This window comes from Lissotriton vulgaris, chromosome 3_1 (assembly GCF_964263255.1).
Source record: "Lissotriton vulgaris chromosome 3_1, aLisVul1.2, whole genome shotgun sequence".
Classification (NCBI taxonomy): Eukaryota; Metazoa; Chordata; class Amphibia; order Caudata; family Salamandridae; genus Lissotriton; species Lissotriton vulgaris.
In genome coordinates this window covers 1101962696-1101983551 of record NC_141689.1, presented here as the reverse complement: position 1 = coordinate 1101983551, position 20856 = coordinate 1101962696, and the positions used below count along the sequence as shown (strand labels likewise).

Below are 20856 nucleotides of genomic sequence, written 5' to 3'. Positions count from 1 at the left end.
TGTAATCATCCCATTCCTTAACCAGGTTACACAAGATAGCAGCCTTCCTCTGAGATTCTAAGGGTACTGCTATTGTGAGCTTTGCCTAAGCCAGCTTGCTGCACCCCAGTACTGGTAACTTCCGTAAGAATTTTGGAGTGCTATTTGATCAAAATCTGTCCTTCTTACCACAAATTCAGAAAATATAGACCAAAATATTTCTCCTCTGAACAACGAGGAAAATGTTCAATTTTTTGAACTAGAGTTTTCTCTAGGGGGATGGTGATTCTGTCCTCTCCCATCTGGACTAATACAGTTCCATCTACCTGGGTTTATCAATGTGATGAATATCCGTGCTGCAGTTTCTTCAGGACATGGCAGTACGAGTATTGATGGCGCTTGGAAGGTTTGACGATGTCTGACAGCGGAGAGGCTCTTTACAAACTGGGGGGCTTGTTTAAGAGCTTTGTGATGCAGTGCAGTGCAGCAAGTCACCTTGTTGCACTGCATGACAGTGAAAGGGCAGGAATGTGCCGTATTTAACGGCATACATCACATTCCTGTCCTTTCCTGTGCACTGACGCACAATGGGCTGCCAAATCAGGTACCATTGCACAATGGTACAAAGGTGCCAGCGTTGCATGCAGGATTGTTTTTGTGCAGGAAGTAACACCTTCTGCACAAAAACAATCCTGGGAGGCATATTCCTCTTTCTATGTGTGCTGCAGAGAAAGAGGAAGAAACAAGGAAAACTAAAGATATTTCTCCTCGTTACACCTCCCCTAGGAAGGTGTAAACTTTTGATTCATCCCCAAGTTTACAAGTTCTTGTAAATCTGGGGATGCGTCAAAATCAATGGGAGTTACATGGGAACCCCCACACAAACTCCCATGAACGCCTTCCCAGGGCAGAGTAACGCAACACAGCGATTTGCACTGCATTACGTTACTCCAGATCTTTTGAGTCACTCAGACCCACGCTAAGTGGCTTTGCATGGCTTCAACATGTTGACTTAACCACATCGCTGCGGCGGCTATTCCGCCGCAGCGCTAAGGGGGCAGTGGGGCAGCGCATCGGGCGCATGCTGGTGATGGAACCACTCCGTCACCAGCCGCGGTTGAACTGTGCTCATGACGGAGCGGTTCCGTCATGGCCCCGCCCGCTCAATAGAACGCGCTGCGCAGGCACGGCGGCCTGGCCATGACTGACCCGCTCCGTCATCAGCACACCGCCAACGCGGCTGATGACGGAGCGGTTCCGTCATCAGCATGGATAGGGTTAAGGATTGCGTTGTATTGCACAACGTTGTGTGGTGAAAGAGGGACGCAAACTGGGGCATAAATAAGCCCATGGATTCCAATAGAAAACAGAATCTTGCTGAAGACACTCCTGGCCTGATTCACAAACTGCACTTTTGAATAAGTTTACTATGTTTCAATATTCACAAACTGCACTTTAGTAGCAACTTGCACTTTTGTAGTAAGTCCAGCACTTTATGTGGCTAACCACCTGTACTGCAATAGCCTCACATAAACAATAAGAGTTAGGACCTAAAATAAAACCCCATAGGAAATACATTTAACTTAATAAGTTTTCATTTTCGTTTTCATTCTCATTACTTAAAAATAGCACATATTTGTACTATATCTATATATTGTTTTATCTATTTTTAACATTAATTTGCATTTATTTATATTTCTAGGTATTTTAAATAATTTAATTTAACATCCCCTCAAGCCAAGCTATTGTTGGAAATCTTAAGTGGGGGATGCACTTGTTGCATGCGTGTCTATGGCAAACAGCCCATACAACCCTTCTATGAACAATCTTGCCATTGTTTCTTCTGCCTGCAATGTGCCTAGGATAAGAATGAAATTCAATTACACAAATTTGCATATGAATATTTCAGATTTCCTGCCTGAGGTCTGCGTTCCTTTTCAAGAAGGCCCTCGTGTAGAGTAATTCCACAAACTGAGCCTATTGAAATCAGGCTGTGAGTGGGCATGTACGGAATGTGTACAATCTGACCCTCTATGGTTTTTGCCACCCCCCTCCAAGATTGGACGGGACCCTTAATGTTTGAAAACTGCACACCACGTAATTGACTAGACCCGGTTATCAGGGGAAAATAAGTAGTGGACCCATTTTCTGGTACATTTGGTCAACATTTCCTCTCTATATCCAACACCCTCTCTCACCCCATCAAAGAGAGAAGAAAACAGACAATCCAGGAGCATAATGCTCAACAATACCCTCCACTATCACAGCCCCATTGGACTAGGCCGAAGTCTGAACAAGACTGTAGACAATTGCTGCTACTGACCTAAGTGGAGTGAAAGACTTGCATTCCTGTGTGAGGTGCGGTGCTGCAACTACTCAACAGAGGAGTTCCTCTGACTGGAAGGACAGGAGTAGAATGGAAAATTACTGCCAAGGAACACAGTGTCTCCCAGCTTGCTGTCCAGAATCAAGAAATACTGTCCCAGATGGGCCTTATCACCTCCATAACATGAGACACTGTAGCCAGACACTGAACCACTGTAACAGGACAGCAGCAAGAAGCCCATTGACAATGTTTTGTAAAGAGTAGCACCTCATTCTTTGAATGATGGGTTCCACTGGGCATGTTCAATCTCAGTAGCAATGTCTGTAATAGAATAGGTACCTGAACTGCACTTTGGGGTTGTATTATGTTACAACGCATACATTTACAACGCATGCCTTTACAACACAGTTTGTACATCGCAACGTCCTTTATAACGCATTCCATTACATTGCATGACACTACATCACATTTTTAGAAACTACCTTCACAACGCATTCCATTACATCGCATAATACCTTTACAATGCATACCATACATTGCATTTATGGTAAGTATTAGATAGTATAGGGGTAAAAATTACTATTCTATAGAGGCTGATCAGGCTGGTTTTGTCCCAGGACGACAAACAGTTGATAATACCAAGAGGGTGGTGCACGTCTTGGACAAGGCCTCACGGATCCCAGGAGAAAGAATGTTGTTAGCGGTAGACGCGGAGAAAGCATTTGAGCGCGTTCATTGGCCCTATCTTGAACAGGTGCTAAGGAAGATGGGTATCGGAGAGAAGTTCTGCTCGATGATTTTTAATTGCTACAAGTACAAGTAGAGTTAATGGCTGTAGCTCCCGCAGCTTCGAGATAGAAAGGGGCACTAGACAAGGGTGCCCGCTTTCCCCACTTCTCTTTGCCCTATACATGGAGCCGTTTGCCCAGAGGATTCGCCAAAACCCGGATGCGATAGGGTGAAGATGGGACAATATGTCCACACGGTTAGTCTCTATGCGGACGATGTCCTATTGACCCTGGATGACCCGATGAGGGCCCTCCCTGCATGCATTAAGGAGCTGGATGACTTCTCGAAAGTGGCGGGCTTCAAGATGAACATGGGCAAGTCAGCGGCCCTAGATGTGTCCCTGGCAGCGGATACGAGAAGAGACCTGCAGAGGCTTTTTCCTATGCAGTGGTCATCGTCCCTGATACCTTACCTGGGGATTCTGTTAGTACCGACGTTACCAGCAATGGTGACGGCCAATTACGCAGCCCTGGGCAAGAAAATCAAGGAGGAGTTGGGCCGCTGGGGTAAAGGGATGTTGTCCTGGCTTGGCAGAATAGCTGCGGTCAAGATTTTGTATCTCTTTCGGGCCTTACCGCTCCAGCCCCCTACGGGATGGATTAGACAGACGCAAGCAGATATTGCACGTTTCATCTGGCAGGGTCGCAAGCCGAGAATGAAGAAGGTTCTCTCCACACTGGCCCCGGAGGCGGGAGGTCTTGGCATCCCAGATCTCCGGAAATACTTTCAAGCAGCGCAGTTGCGCTACCTGGTGGAATGGAGCAAATGGGAATCTGACAAGCATTGGCTCTTTCAAGACCTAGCGGTAGCGGGGCGTCCCTTACAGGAGATACCATTCTTGCGACGGATCCACCGCCCCCCCAATCTGTACGCTTCCTTTGTCACGCGAGTCCCCATGAGAGTGTGGGACGCTGTTAATGAAGTTCACGATCTCACCACGTTCCCCTCGCCATTCACGCCGATCGCAGAGAACCCTGATTTCACCCCAGGTCTAGAACCGGGCGCATTCATGCACTGGAGAGCAGCAGGCTGCCGTGCGCTCTTCCAGATGTATGACACGGAGGGGGTGGTCCCCTTTCAGCACCTTAGGCAGGAATACCATTTGGCCGAAACAGAGAGGATGAGGTACATGCAGGTTAGACATTGGGCGCTTCAGCCGCAGGTACGCGACACAGCAGATCGCCAGTTGAAGCCGTATGAGAGATGGTTAGTGACTCGCACCTCTGACGCTAAGCTGATCTCGGACCTATATAAGTTCTTGCAACCTCCCCCATTTCACTTTTATAATCCTGGTAGGGAGCGCTGGAATAGAGAGTTGGGGAGGACGCTCAGCCGTAAGGAATGGGATCAGATTGCATACCGCGCGAGACACTCGGCATACCACACGGGGCTCACCGAAACACTCACAAAGGTGTCCACATATTGGTATTATACCCCAGAGAGATTGCATGAAATGAATAGGAACATTGGGAAGGCGTGTTGGAGGGACTGTGGGCAGACAGCGACTCTCACACATGTGCTTTGGGATTGCCCGTTGTTGAAGGACTACTGGACGGTGGTTATTGATGAGGTGGACGCTCACTTTGAGGTAGAATTGCCACGCTTCCCGGCGTGCGTTTTGTTGGGCCTCCCAAATCGGCTAATGTACCCGCTGAAGTCCCGCAGGGGTCGGCAAATCGCGATATCGCTGGGTTCGGCAGTCCAAAATATATTGATACACTGGCACACCACCACAGTCCCCTCCATCACGGGTTGGCTCCACAGACTCTGGCATGTCCTGGGCATGGAAAAACTATCGCTTATGGTGGCGGGGGACGTGGAACAATTTGACGAGTTGTGGCGACCCTTTCATGCGCTATTGACCACAGAATTTAGAGAACTTACCTGTCCGAGATACCTTAGACTCCTGAGACTAACGCCTCCCACAGACCCGATTGCTTAAACAGACAACGAATGGGGGCTCATGAGGGGGGGTGGGGTGGGGGGGCAGGGCGTATGGATAACCCAAGCACTGGACGAGGGAAAGTTGGGCGGGGAGTTTGGAGAGTAGTTGAGGGTGTTGGGGGGAGGGGTTCAGGGAGGGAGGTTCAATTTATTGCTTTCCCTTTCTTTTGACTTTCAGCTTTACCGACAGTGGCGGACACGCCAATCCTTTCTTCAACGGAACTTTATATGCTACTGCCACTGTCTATCACCATGCTTTGACCACTTATGCCTTGTATTCTTTTGTAATCCACATACCCCTCCCCTCCTTGCCCCTTTTTTCCTATGTTATGCCTTAATAAAAATGCTTTAAACCTAAAATTACTATTCTTTCTCCAGTGGGTGTAACAGTAGGGTAAATGTTGGATAGTGTTGGGGCAAAAATTACTATGCTAACTCCAGGGGGTGCAACAGTAGGGTAAGCGTTGGATAGTATAGGGATAAAAATTACTATTCCAACTCCAGGGGGTGCAACAGTAGGGTAAGTGTTGGATAGTGTTGGGGCAAAAATGATTATGCTAACTCCAGGGGGTGCAACAGTAGGGTAAGTGTTGGATAGTGTAGGGATACAATGCGTGGTAATGGTACGCGTTGTAATGCCTGTGTTGTAGTGACATGCGATGTAGTGTCATGCTTTGTAATGGTATGCGTTGTAATGCCTGCGTTGTAGTGACATGCATTGTAAAGGATGTTGCGATGTAAAGACTGCGCTGTAAGTGTAGTGTGATGTAATGACTGCGTTGTAAAGGTTGATTCCCACACTTGGGTGATGGTGTGTGTTGCCATAGCATGCTGCACTCTCATCCACCTCAGCCTCAAACTTCCACCAGCATTGATAGGAGTAAGATGAACATAGCGGGAAGGAAAACGAGAGGTGACGAACTGCATCTATCCTGCACCTATGTGAAGGAAAACAGGAAGAATATATTCATCAGGGTAGAATTACTAACAATTTATGCCGGATTTGTGTCACACAGTGATGCAAACCTGCTTAAACTGTTAATTTGGGATTTGCTTTCGAACGCAAAACTTTATTTCCAGTAGAAAGTAGGCCTAAAATAAAGCAAAGATCCCTAACTGTACTCTGCATTGCTTTGTGCAAAGTAAGCATCTCATAGGAGATACATTGGTGTTCCCACTCTCCCACCCATGGGTTCTCATGCAATACGATATACTAACAGTGGTGGACGGGGCTTTATGACAAAAATAACAAGGCTTTGGTTCGGCCCAGTGGCTCAGGAGAGTGTGGATAGAGGAAGTCAACAGTATTCAGATAGGTGTAGAACTGACCAGTGCCTCTTGAGTAGAGGGACCGTGTCCATGTTCTATTGCCTAAACATGGAATCTTATCAAGGCATTGATTAGCCCCTCCTTGCTTGAGGGTGGGTTGTGTTGGATCTGTCACTCTTTGCAGGGTCACCCCCGAACCTTCTGTCTCCCCCCCACACTTTCTGCTGAATTTGTTTTTGTTGGCCTTAGGACTCTGCACTTAACCACAGCCAACCAGTGCTAAAGTGCTTGTACTTGCTCCCAAAATCATGGGTGAAAGCCAACATTGGCTTTTACCCAATTAGCATATTTTCGTTGGGTTTGAGTAAGATGTCTGATCCAAGGGATGAAATGGGCCACATCATTTTTTGGCCATGGTGGGACTGTCTGCCTACTGCGATGCATCAGTGAGCAAATTAAGATTTGGTGCTGCACAGATGGGATCCACAGTGAGAGAAGGGTTATCCATGGTTCGGCAAAGTGGCTCAGGAGAGTGTGGATAGAGGGATTCAACAGTATTCAGATAGTTCGTTTTGGTGAATAGCGTTGATCTTTGTGGGTTATTCTTTGTTTTTTTTGTCTGTGCAGGGCATTACGTGTTTTTTGAAATTTTACATTTCTCTGCACTTTTCCTAGTTATCTCGTTGTTATTTTGCTGTTTGTTCTTTGGTGTACCATGCTGCACACACCTTGATTTGATGCATTTTGCTGTTAGCGCAGCAATGTTGTTTATGATCTTTAGGATACATTTACACTAATTATAACATCTTCAGTGGAAGTTAACTTTGGTTTTTGAAGAGGTATATTTTCAGACATCTTCTTTGTTGATTTCTGGAACTTCAGGAATTATGTTGAAAGGTAAAACAAGATGATCTGCCCTGCTGAATTCTGAAAGTTAATCTTTGGTTATAATACGGGGGAACTAGATTAAAGCAAAGCGTTTGCAATGAGTTGATTAATTTTTTCGTTTTGATATTTATTTATAGGTCAAAGCAGCTTAATGATGGGAAGTCTGCAATAGTACAGTACTAGATTTTTCTATGAATGACTGCAAGGTCTTTTCGGTTTTAGAGGTATATCTTTTATCCATTAACTGCAAGTATTTCGAAGGTCATATGGGATATGGGGGAGAGCCGCATTTAATGATTGAAAAGTTGATCTATGTCGAATATCCTCTAAACGTAACTTTCTTTTGATCAAGGTATGTGCGTAGGTACATTACTTCATTGTGGAGTGAAAGTCTAGAAAGAACACATATTGTATTCTTTTGTTATGACCATGTTGAGGTTTTCGTTAAGAACACATATTGTATTCTTTTGTTATGACCATGTTGAGGTTTTCGTTAAGAACACATATTGTATTCTTTTGTTATGACCATGTTGAGGTTTTTGTTACGAACACATATTGTATTCGTTTGTTATGACCATGTTGAGGTTTTTGTTAAGAACACATATTGTATTCTTTTATTATGACCATGTTGAGGTTTTTGTTACGAACACATATTGTATTCGTTTGTTATGACCATGTTGAGGTTTTCGTTAAGAACACATATTGTATTCTTTTGTTATGACCATGTTGAGGTTTTCGTTAAGAACACATATTGTATTCTTTTGTTATGACTATGTTGAGGTTTTCGTTTGCTTTCCTTGCAGGTTACAGCACTCCTGTCATGCCAACCTGGACATGGAACCTGTGTCATTGCTGGAATGGCTCCCCCAGGAGAACTATTGTCATTTGACCCGATGCTGATTCTCTCAGGGCGCAAACTGACGGGGTCTTTTGTAGGAGGTAAGGCTTGATAAGCAAGAATGTTATAATGCGATTTCCAAATATTCCTTTACATTTCACAGCAGAGTAAATTCGAAGCATCTGCATTAAAAAGGGGGTTGCCATGCAATCGTAACATCACCTAGAATGTGATTTTCCTTTTATGCCTAAATCACTTTTGCAGGGTCCACTTCACACATACATCAGACATAAGATTAGTAATAATGGCGTCAATAAATGAATGAGTTCCAGTGAGGAACATGAATGGGTGGAAAGTCCTTCCAACTCCAGCGAATATAAAGCCTAATGCATAAACGTACATTTACCACAACTTAAGTTAAATTAAGGTGTACAGAAAAATCAATTTGTTAAAGAATATTAGCTTTTTTGATTTACAAACTCTGAACTGGTGCAAATCTATCTGCCATTGAGATGTGAGAATAGGTAAATTTTGCACGTTTGGGGCCTCATTTATGAGAAATTACGCATCGCTGCGTGAAAGCAGCGATGCGTCACTTCTCAGTGCGCACTCCTTGTGTCATGACGCAAGGAGTTACAGATAGGTCAGTATTTCTGACGTATCTGTAGGCGCAAAAGTGACGCATTGCTGGAGTGAGTCACAAAAGTGACGCAACTACAGAAATGTGTACTTTCACATAGGCAAGTCCCATGTTGTCAGTGCCTGCGTCAGTCTTACGCCTGCCATGAAGCAGGTGTAAGATTTTGACGCATTAGCGGCCAAGAAATGGCGCAATGAAATCTTATAGATTTCACTGCGTCACTTCCATGACCCTTTCTTGCGTCAAAACGCCCCCCTTGCATACATTATACCTGGCGCAGGTATAATGTGGCGCAGGGGCTTACAAAGTGACGCATCTACCTAGATGTGTCACTTTGAAAATATGGCGCAACAAGGTGCATGTTTTCACACCACTGGTGTCACACAAAAAGTGACGCACTGAGCGTAAAAGTGGCGCACAGCCTAATAAATGAGGCCCTTGGAATTTTGGGGTTGCCCAAGTTCTTAAACATTCTAAGCATTTTCACACACATTTTCTCACTTGTCTTTTGTTCTTCTTTAGCATGCTGCTGAAAATTAGTTCAAGAAAGTCTGCATCACCTTCAAATCACTACTCAAAACTCACCCAGACTAGTACTATATTTCAAAGTCAAAGGTCACATAGGCTTTTGTTCTCCACAGACTCCACCCTCCTCTCCATGGTCAGAAGTGGGAAAGAAAAAAAGGGCAGCACAAGATTTCTTGTTCATGGTCAGAAACTGGAAATCCACTTGAAGAAGCTTTATGCCATAAGTCCAACCACCTCCATTTAAGGAAAGCATTGGGGTGCTGCTGTTGCAGATCAAGCCTCTTCTGTTTTGTGACTTGTGGATCATGTTGCCACTCTTTATTGACACCCCATCTTGTTCAAGTGCAATGAAGCCTGTCCAGTGGCACATAGTACAATAAAACATATAAAATAAATACAGTACAGTAGCAACATTTGTGGATTTTGAGAATGGGCATGAGTATCACAAACATATGTCAGAAGGAGACCTCCACCACTTAAGAGATAGAAGGTAAAGTAAATAAAGTGAATATGCAATAAGAACAAGTGAAAGGAATAAAGAGATAGATGGTAAAATAAATAAAGTGAATGTGCAACAAGAACAAGTGAAAGGACACCAGAAAGAGAAAATGAGATCAACTGTGAATGGAGAACCAGGCCAACTACAAAAACTAAATCAGAAAAAATGTACACTGTGGTTGAATGTGAGATAAATACCAATGCAAGTAGAAAGACAGGTCCAACACTAGTAAAGAACAGTGGCTGAAAGCAGAAATAGCGGAACAGAATGTAAAGAAAATACACATGCATTGTGATAAATGTTTTAAAACAATAGAGAAAGAAAATTTAAAATGTATATCGTGACTAAAATCAGAAGGAGAAAGAGCAGTAAATAAAGGAAGAGAAAACGGCATACGGAGGAACTCATTACGAAAGGAGAAGGAAAACTGAAAAATTACTGGACGGAAAAGAGCCTCTGTCTTTAATGTTCTGTTGTAAGACAATAGTTATTTATAGCAGATTTCACAAAATAGAAAGGACCATTTAATGATTATGGCAAGAAAGGAACAAGCTAATGATTACGACCACATTACTTGAAGGAAAAGAAGGAATGTAAGAGCGAAGAATTGTTCACTTAGAGGGGCCAGAAGAGATGAAAAAGAAAATGCATTAGTAAGATATACTGTATGAAATTGGTATATAAGAGGCAGACCCAGACAGATCTGTCTCTTCATAGAAGTCCATAATGCTCTATAATGAACAAGTTATTTTAACATGTTGTTGCAGATCTTGCAGAGGTGATTGTGAACTGCTCACTTTGCTGGATGATCTCTGTATAGTCACTGACTAAAGTGATAAGGGTGATAGAGTTTAATTTCTGCTGTGTCACTGTCTCTAACTAGTCCAGGCCACATAAACTATGATTTACCTAAATTTGTATGTGATTTGTGGTTTCCAAAATGTATAATTATTAAAAAGTTTGGCAAAAAATATTTGAGGGCATAAAAGGCACTGCTGCATTCACCTCTTTCCAGTCTGTGAAACATATGTAGAGAGAATAATGTCGTTTTGGTGTTCGAGGAAAATGTTTAGGGGAAGTAGTTAAGGGCAAGCCAGTTAGGGCATCTACCTTGATCACCATAGAAAATACAGTCAGTGTCGAGTCAAAATAGAACATTTGATTGAAGGGGAATTTTCAAGAGAGAGGCAGAATGAGAGACCGCAATAAAGAGAGAGGGAGCGAGATAGAGAAAGGAAAGTCAAATTAATGTTTATTAAATGGCTCATACAATCACAGTTCTTAGCAGAATAAAACCCCTTACAATATAAGCTGTGAAACCTCTTCTCACATTTACAAATTTACCAAAACATCTTTGTTTTTCCAAATTAATTTAAATGTCAAACTACTAAGACAACAGAAAGAAATCAATCCTACTGTTTATAGTCTCCTTCCTTATACTAACCTTAACTTAACTGTTGCAGTTGTCCCATGCCTGTGTGTATCAGAGACCTTTGAATTTTAATCAGTAAAGATAATGCTTCTGAAAGCCAAAAACAGAAGCTTGAACTATTTCTCCCGATACCAAGATATAGAGAAGAGCTAAAGAACATCTTTATCTGACGGTCCAGAACACTTGTGCCCCAAATATACTACCTGTCCATGTAAGTGATACAGGTACAAGTACCATTACTCAAGAGGTTTGTGGGCACATTTAATCATAACTTAATTCACAATTATATTCCTCAATTCCCTTACCTTGCTTTGGAAAGCCGCATGAACTTTTGAGTTTATTGGTCTGCCAATCCAGTTTCAAACTTTATTTTTTCTTGAAAGGTTTGAGCTTCACAATGATTTCTTCTGGCTTGGCATCTAGAGGGTCTTAGAGCTGTCCACATTAGGGTGGTCTTTCACCAAACGTTTACCTTACTCCTGCATATTTTTCTGCTCTAGTTTTTGTTGGCAGTAGGGCTCTGTGCTTATTGGCCTTAGGATTCTGCGCACTTTACCAATGCTAACCAGTTCTAATGTGCATGTACTCACTCCTAACAACATGGTATCATTGGCTTGCCCTAATTGGAATATTTAATTTACCTATAAATCGGGAGTAAAGTGGTAATACATGTACCCAGGACCTGTAAACTAAATGCTACTTGTGAGTCTGCAGCATGTGATGTGCCACCCACTTAAGTAGCAATGCGAACCTGTTGAGGGCAAGCCATTGCAGATGTTTATGCAGTTTTAAACTGTCATTTCGGCCTTCCAAAATAAGCTTTTTCCAGGCTTAAACCTGCCTTTTGAACACATATAAATCTCCTCTAAGGTAGGCCAAAATCAGCCAACAGGGCAAGGTGCAATGTATTTTAAAAGCAGAACATGTATTTTAAGTTTGCATGTCCTGGTAGTGAATAACTCTTACATTTATTTTTCACTATTGCAAGGCCTGCTTCCTCAATAGAATAACATTGGGGTTACCTTATTATATTTAAAAAGCTGTAACTTTCAAATGGGAACTGGTGAACAGTTCATGTTTGATGTATTTGGAAATGAAAAATCCTCTTTTATGGAACAGTCGAATTTTGAATTGCAATTTTAAAAATCCCAAGTTAGAATTTGGAACTCATTTATAAACACAATCCAGCTGCACAGACTTCTGTGGAGACTGAATGCGTATAAGGAACTTTGAGGAAACAGACTTAATATATTTTCAATTTCAAATGACAAACAAGCAGTATCTCATTATCTAATTTTGATTCAGCTGAATCGAAGTTTATGTAAAGACACATAGCAAAGATTCTCATCGCATTTATGATGAAGTGAATGGTGAACAGATCACAAGAAGCACCCCAAGTGGAACAAAAAAAAGCCAAAAAAAGAGCAACGTGAACAATTAAGTGAGCATAAAAAGTAAATTGGTTTATCTGAGGAGACAGCCAGTCTCTTTACAAATGATAACCCACAAAGGATAAATACACAATGTGTTCCATGTACATGGCTATGGTCTGTCTCCAGTTTTTCTTTTATGGCATTTCAATCTTATTGATGGATATTAGGGTCTCATCAGGACTAAAGGGTTGACCTGGGGAATGGTTGTGTCACTAAGAATGGTCTATCTTATAATTTGTAGATTAAAGCTTGGTAAGCACATGTCTAGGATTTAACCCTGATATGCTAACCAATACAGGTCGAATGGCGACAGTCCTGTATGACAGAATTGTGCTTAGAAAAGAACACTAATTTATAACAACAGTGAGCTTTGTATTTAGAAGAATAATGCAGCAGTGGTCACAAGAATGTGAAGTATTAGCAATGATGCTCATAGGGTGTTAGCAAAAACAACAGTGGTGACTTAGGGATATTAGTGCACACACTACTGTATATGCAATATTTCAAATGTTCATATCTCGAAACAGGCTTGCAAGTGTCAGGTGCTCAAGGAGGAGAAAGAGCCACCAAGTCCTCCACTGCTGAAAAATTCCAAATAAAAAGAAAATATTCTCCAAGCACTCTAATAAATCAATGTTGAGTTTGTGGTAGGTCAGTTCTTTATTTTCCAATCTGATTCTCAACCTTGCCCACACATTTGAATCTGATTCTCAGCTTCGGCCATTTCAAAACGCATTTCGTCTTAGCTGACAATGTTGCAGCAGCCTTCCTCAGGGCTACTATTACAAATTTACAACAGTTCTAGGGAGGAGTTCTTAAATAATAAATCAATTATAGTGGGCAGGCCAACACGCTGTCAGAGGCCCAAAGACACCCAGTGCAAAAAAAAATATTTTGGAGTGACCTATCATAGTCGATAGTTTATCATAACTTGCTTCATCCCAAAGAAGAGAAAAATAGTATCCACGTTTTTGCCTGGTTTCTCATTTTTAGAAGGATTATGTAACCTAACCAAAATAGTCATATAAAATCCAGCCATTAAACAAAAGTTTCAAAAATATTCATGCTCAGTCTCGTTAGTGTCAGTGTAGCAGGCACCCTATTACAACAGGACTTCAGCATTGCCCAGTCAAGATGCTGCTGTGAAGGGGGACCTGGCGGAAGGGATCACCATGGGAGACTGAAAGGAAGAAAAGGAAATAGGTGAGCATGCGCCCCAATTCAACTACCACCCTGACCAATATTGCCTTATCCCATCAAAAGTTACTTATTATTGGGGATTTTAATCTTTGGCGTAATGGTCCACTCGACTCAGCTCTTGAAAACCTTCTTCAAACCTGTGTCAGTTGTGGTCTCTCCCAACTGGTTTTTACAGCCACCCACAAAGCAGGCCACCTTTTGGATTTGGTCTTTGCGGGACCAGACTTGGTGGTAATGGGAGACACCCTGCCAATGGATTGGACAGACCACTCCTTAATTAAATTCTTCCTATATAAGAAACTGGCCTCATATAAGCTACAAGTTCCATCTAGAGAAATCAAATGTAGAGACTGGAAAACGCTCTCTCGATTGCATTCTTCTGGCGAACTGTTCCATCTGGACTCGCTTTTTGATGTAAACAAGGGTGCGGACGAAAACTATAATGCTTTCTACACCAGCATATCATCGGTCGTTGACTCACGGGCTCCTCTAAAGAATCGTATCCTTCGAGGCAGAGTCTCTGCCCCCTGGTTCAACAATGCTCTTAAAACTGCAAAACTGGACTGCAAACAAGCAGAGCGGAAATGGAGACGCGATTACAATGAATCCTTTAAAGAAATATGGAAAACTAAAATTCTTGCTTATAAAAGCCTCATCGTGAGAGCAAAAGCTGACTATTACTCCTCTCTGATCTGTAATCCCAACAATAATGCCAGGAGTATTTTTAACATCTTAAACAGCGTTACCAATCCAGACGCGTGCAAGAACGAGATTGTCCCGTCTCAAGATCTTTGTGACAATCTTGCCGTATTCTTTAAAGAAAAAATCGATCTGATTCTTCAAGATTTGGACATCCCCCTTGACAGTGACTCCTCCCTGGAATCTAGACCCGCTCCACTGGCTAACCAGGTACCCAACCCGGTTTTGAATCTGGAAAGCCCCTTGCTCAGTTTCCAGCCACTCACCTTTGAAAATTTTTCTAATATAGCGAGAGAGATTGTTTCCGGCTCCCCTCTGGACCCGCTCCCTCCTAAAATTTGGAAGGAGTTTGCTGTCGAGCTTTTTCCCTCCCTCCATCTCATCTGCAATCAATCTCTGATAACCGGCACCGTTCCTGCCCACTGGAAGCGTGCGCTCGTCTCTCCCCTGTTGAAAAAACCCTCTCTGGACCCAGAGTGTTCAAAAAACTACCGACCCATTTCACTGTTGCCTTTTCCCGCCAAGATAGTCGAGCGAGTGGTTAGTAACACTCTTTCCACCCACTTAGAACAACTTCTCCTACTTGACGAGGACCAATTTGGCTTCCGGCCGGCCCATGGGACCGAAACAGCCCTCATCACCGCCATGGATGAACTTCAGAGGCGTGCAGACAGAAATCAGGCTTCTTTTTTGATTCTGCTTGATATGTCTGCCGCCTTTGACAAGGTTAATCATAAGATCTTGTTAAGGCGGTTGTTTGAGACAGGGGTGAGAGACTCGGCTCTGAGTTGGTTCCACTCTTTTTTGCAGGGCAGGCAGCAGGCGGTTTCTATGCCTCCTTTTCAATCCCCCTTCTCCCCCGTCCTGCATGGTGTGCCCCAGGGCTCTGCCATCAGCCCTATCCTTTTTAATATTTACCTTAGGCCACTAATCTCGCTCATCAAAGGCTTTGGCATTCGAATTATTAATTATGCCGATGACACGCAGATGATCCTTTCCTTGGAAGGAGAGGAGTCCATCTCTGTGGAGGTTTTACACAACTGCCTCAGGAATACGGCCAGCTGGTTAAAGGCAAACTCGCTTCAGTTTAATGCCGGGAAAACTGAAGTGCTTTTTAGCGCTGGAACAAGGATCCCTGGCCCATTTCCGAACAATTTTTGGCCCCCGGAATCCGGCTCTAGCGTCCGGCCTTCAGACTCTGTCCGTAACCTGGGTGTCATGCTGAACCATGGGCTCAGTATGGACACCCATGTTCAGAAAACATCGGCCTGTTGTTTCTCCATCCTTCGCTCACTCAGGAAGGTTCTGCCCCTGCTACCATCTCATGCCCGCGTCCAGGTGGTTAGATGTACCATCCTGAGCAGGTTGGACTATTGTAATGCCCTCCTGCTCGGGTCCCCTGAGTATCTACTGGACAGACTCCAAAGGGTTCAATCTGCGGCGGCTAAATTGGCGTTGGGGCTGCCTAGGAGATCTCATGGTCCATCTGCCCTTGCAAAACTACATTGGCTTCCTCTTAGACAGAGGATTCAATTTAAAGCCCTTTGCATTGTGTTTAGGGCTCTTCACGGATGCGGCCCAGTCCCCCTCAGGTCCAAGTTTGTCTGGTACACCCCTTCCAGACACCTTTGCTCATCGGATGCTAAACTGGTAGTTGTTCCCAGATTTAAGAAGTTCAGAGCTGGTGGCAGATCCTTTCAGGTGACTGCATCCAGACTCTGGAACACTCTCCCCATCGAGATTAGGGCCACTAATGAACTTATGCAGTTTAGGAAAAAGGTAAAAACTTGGCTTTTCCCTGGCTAGCCTTCGCTCCCCAGGCATACTTCGCTGCCTTCTGTAGTCTGGATTCTATTAGCGCCAGGATGCCTGCAACGGTGACAGTCGCGCTCTATAAATTCTTAAAATAAAATAAATAAATAAATTTGATTACGATTACTCGAAGCAGGCAATCTTCCCACCATGGTCGGCTTGTCGGAAAGCCAGCTTGTAATTTGGACGGCAGGGAATTTCTCAGTTCTGACCTCCGGCAGGTGCTTTCCCCCTACCGATATCAAACACAACAGAAGAGTACCAGTTATGAAAGACTGATTTAAAACTAAAATCAGAAACTAAAAAGATAAGGAGTTAATGACCACCACCTTCGGATGAAAGAAATAGGTTACACCAATTATGAACTAGGTGGAAGAGACCAGACTTCAGTGAAGAAAAGCTACTCTCAGGCACCAACTACATAGATTGGTTGCCAATTGTCTTCATTGGGTCCTTTTTTGTGCTTACGTGAAAAACTACGTAGACGAAAAAGAAGAAAGTGCTCGGTTAAAAAGAGTATGGACTACACCCCAAACTAGTATTTTAATGTAGGGGTAGCTCTAACTCTGTTAAAAGCAATAGTGCAAAGTCGGACATATATAAGGTTGTGTTAATTAGAACCAAATGTCCTAGAGGGTCGACATGTTTCTTGCAAGAGCCTAGCGTCAGCTCAGCATTCATCAGGACCAAGTAGACCCTAGCCTTATGTTACCCGCTCACTGTGGCGGCATAATCTTGGGAGGCGGGGTCAGAATATATATAAAAAATATTTAAAATTACAAACTTATCTGTAAATTCATACACGCAGATTTCCGTGCAGTAATTCCTGTCACAGTGGAGGGATGATCGATCTGAAACAATAAATCATTATTTGTGATTCTTTCGGCAGTCTCGTTGAATAACTCCTGATTGACTAGTTTCAAAAAATGGTTATAGTAAACACATTTCATAAAACCTGTGTTCGCGCAAGAAATCACTGTCCACACTTCTTCAAGGAGCAAGAAAGGCCACTTTAATTTAAGACAGGTGCATAATACATCTCTTGAACACATTCATTATTTATTTATTTCATGACATTTCAATCTACACAGTATGCCTAAACTCCCTACCTAACAGAACCCGAAACTAACTCTTGCCTAATACCCCCAGGATTACCCAACGAGCTACCCTTCAGGATGGCCAACCCGCTCCAGGCTGCCCACCCCACTAGCAAAACCGCCTCCTACAAGAACAGACATCCCGTCTTAACAGTGGCAAAGCCAGAAGACCAGAGCAGCGCCTAGAGCACCGCAAGTAAAGCCTAACTAAAGGAATACAGGGAGGGTGGGTGGGGCAAAAAGGAAACCTCCCTTCCCCTGCCTCGCTACGCACTTCCCTAATCAGCCGGCTGCCTTCCCTTTATGCCCTCCCCTAATCACCCCCACCTGCTCCCAGATCCCTCGCGCGAACGCACCCAGGGAAAGACCAGCTCGCGCCTGGGTTCCCCCCCCAATATCAGTAAATTCAATCCTCAATTAACACTTTTAATTATTGAACATATCCAAAATATCATCAGGGAATAAAAATTAACGGATAACATTGATCCCAGTTTTATAACCTGCTACACCATTTGTGGCAATCTGAGTGAGAACGACTAATATTTTGAGTTTATCGTTTTCTTAGGAAAACTTTAACTAATTTATGGAAAGCCTTCACGAGCCCTAATGAAACCGGGCCCTTCAATCTTACTCCAGATTGAGAGTGCCTGTATAAACCAGCTCGAACTTAAAAACATCTCCAGCATGGAAAAACTCGAAACACCAAAAAACAGACCCACTTACTTTATATTAGTGTGAAAATTACCCCTTAGGTCCGTGGCAGGGGAAACCTTCACGTTTAGAAAATCTACAAATGCAACAGAGAAAGAATGATTTTACAATTGCCCTGTTTACTGCATTAATCTCTCTGGATTCGGTTTTCCAACATAACTCAGCACTGTCAGAATACGCGGTTCACTTACTTGCATCCAAACGACTCCCCGTAGGAAGACCTAATCAGTTCACATCCACGGCCTGGCCTGTTGACACTGGGCCCGTGAAAGCGTGTTGATTAAATGAACGTACAGCCGGCGTTCATTGCGTAAGAAGCACATGCCGGCTGAACTAGAACGTCTATACCTTAAAGGGCCAGTCAAGTCATGATATTCAAGCGCATTTCACTTGCAGTGTTCAAAACGTGAAAAGCTTTATTGCTGCCTCTCACATGCGATCGCACCTTCAAAAGTAAAGAAAATCGCTAATGAATGGAAACTAATGTATTACATAAAGGGTTATTTATTGTAGGAAAAGTCACTTATAACCAATGCCATTGTAATCTAAAACCCACTTATGGTCTCTGAAGTATAGTCACCCCCTAAAACGAAGAGAAATGGACCACTAGTAAGTGGGAATTTAGTATGTATCGTACTGAGTAATCTTTTTGTTTGTTAGTGGGTAATCATTATGTTTGTCAATGGGAATTCATATAATTTGTCAGACTATTGCCATGACCGTGAGCAATGACAAAGAGAGAGGTACTTAACTCTCCTTCACTTGGTGACGACCGCTTAAACTGTATCTAGTTTGTCGCACAGAATTGGGGTCAGTTCACCTATGCCACTAAATGTATTTTAAGGATTGGACAATCTATCGCCGCATCACAGAACCCCATGATATATCATCATTCAACCCATGCAAATGTGTGGATAAGCAATAGATCCATCTTTGTTCTTTCTCAAAGATGGTGTTTTCCCGACCATGTTGTATTTGTTCTATAATTGTTCTATAATTGTCCCTTTGATGTCATTGGACCAATGTCCATGGTCAAGAAAATGGGTGGTTAATTTTGTCATACGTTTGCGGCATCGTACATTACTGCGGTGTTCTCAGATGCGTAACTTTATTTTGCGTGTAGTCAGTCCCACGTATTTGAGGTTACAGGGACATGTAATTAGGTAAATTACATTTGCAGAATTACACTTTGTGTGACCCCTCAACTACCAGAGTTTTCCTGCTTCCAGATTCAGTGTTTTGGTAGCAGTCTGCAAGTCGTCAAATGGCACACGATGCAGCCATCACAAGGGTGATGGCCAACTATGGGGGGTAAACCCCCTACCGATGCCAAAGCCATCTGCAAATGGCTGGCAGTGCTCCTGCAGTCTTTTGTTCTGAAATCCAACATCATATTACGGCGGGTGGACCGCCTTGTCGGCGGGAAGCAAAGCGGATGCTACAGCGGTCCTAAGACTGCAAAACTTGTAATCAGGCCCTTATTCTTTACAGAATAAATGTCTGTTTTAGCATACATTTCCTTATACAGATTCAGTCTGCACAGAAGTATGTGCTATTAGATTGCATTTATAAATGTTTCCCAAGTGAGCATTCATTTTCAATTGCTACATTTTTACCCAAGTTCACGTGGACATATTGGGTTTCTCTTGTTTCTTACAACTACTATTAGAAAGTTGGCATTTTCCTCTTAGCCATTTAGTGCTTGCAGCCCATTCTGTGCCACATGACTGGGTCTAGTTGGCAGTTGGTCTTTTCGTATCTCTCCTAGACAGCCACACATAAAAAAGCTCAGGTGTGCCTGGATGGTTCATAACTAGCGGGATGGGAGGGTAGAGTAAGGCACAGCCCCACTTACACCTGAATAGTATATGTCCTGCATTCACACAAAGAATTGCATACCCCTTGTAGCTAGTCAGGAGCCAGGGCACTTCAAAGGGAATCCTCTAGATGTTTTCTTCCACTTCAAAGAAGGCACCACGTATGAATATTGGACCTCAGATAACGACTCTTCCGTACACCTCTGGACCTGTAGATTCTTCAGAAGGACTGCTATGCTGCTTGGCTGCCAGAAAGACTGCTACTCTGCTGCCCTGCATATTGAAAGACTGATTGGACCTGTACCCTTCATCCTAGGCTGAAGTGATTCGAAGGGTCATCCAGCTTACCTCCTATTCTCAGCTACATGGACATAACAAGCTCCGGAGCCTCCCTGCACTGCCCAGCTGATCTGACTGGACGTGGAACTGGACCTGCATGAGCCTTGCTGGCCTCTTCTTGAGTTTGTTCCTGATCCCGAAGTGGTCCCCTCAGATCATGGACCCTTGGTGTGACCTCAGTTGCTCTCCCCTGAAGTATTCGCTAATGTGAATGGGACATGTCGAAAATCTTGCCATCTGCACCTCCTGGCAATGCGAAGTTCCGGCGAACCCAGCTTTTCGCACAACAGCAGCTTCCAACTACTCCCGTCAGCGAAAGATCTGCACTTCGCACTACAGCATCAACCGCTCGTAGTGACTTCCAGCATGAAGTTCCAGCAAGGACTTCCTGAAATGCCCAACCTGATCTTCATGCTAAATTAACGACCATCTGCAACTCAACCCCTGCCCCTTGTGGCCCTTTCCACCGTGAACAGAACTTGTTGCCCTGAACTTTGAAGGTTACTCTTTCAGCTGGACTAACCTGGTCCCTGTATCTGGTCTGTGCTCCATCACAGTCAGCTTGAACTTGTGACTGTCACCCAGTCTCGCACAACCAGATAGCCATGAGTGGCAC

At 43.5% G+C, this 20856-nt stretch overlaps 1 protein-coding gene across 1 annotated transcript in view; it reads left to right on the top strand.

Annotated features, from left to right (window-relative positions):
• Positions 1-20856, top strand: part of LOC147727487 (alcohol dehydrogenase 1-like) — a 241734-nt gene that overhangs the window by 142207 nt on the left and 78671 nt on the right. The window contains exon 7 of the mRNA XM_086961559.1: positions 7999-8134. Within this exon, the coding sequence (XP_086817685.1) occupies positions 7999-8134 (136 nt within the window). The remainder of the gene's footprint in view (positions 1-7998; positions 8135-20856) is intronic.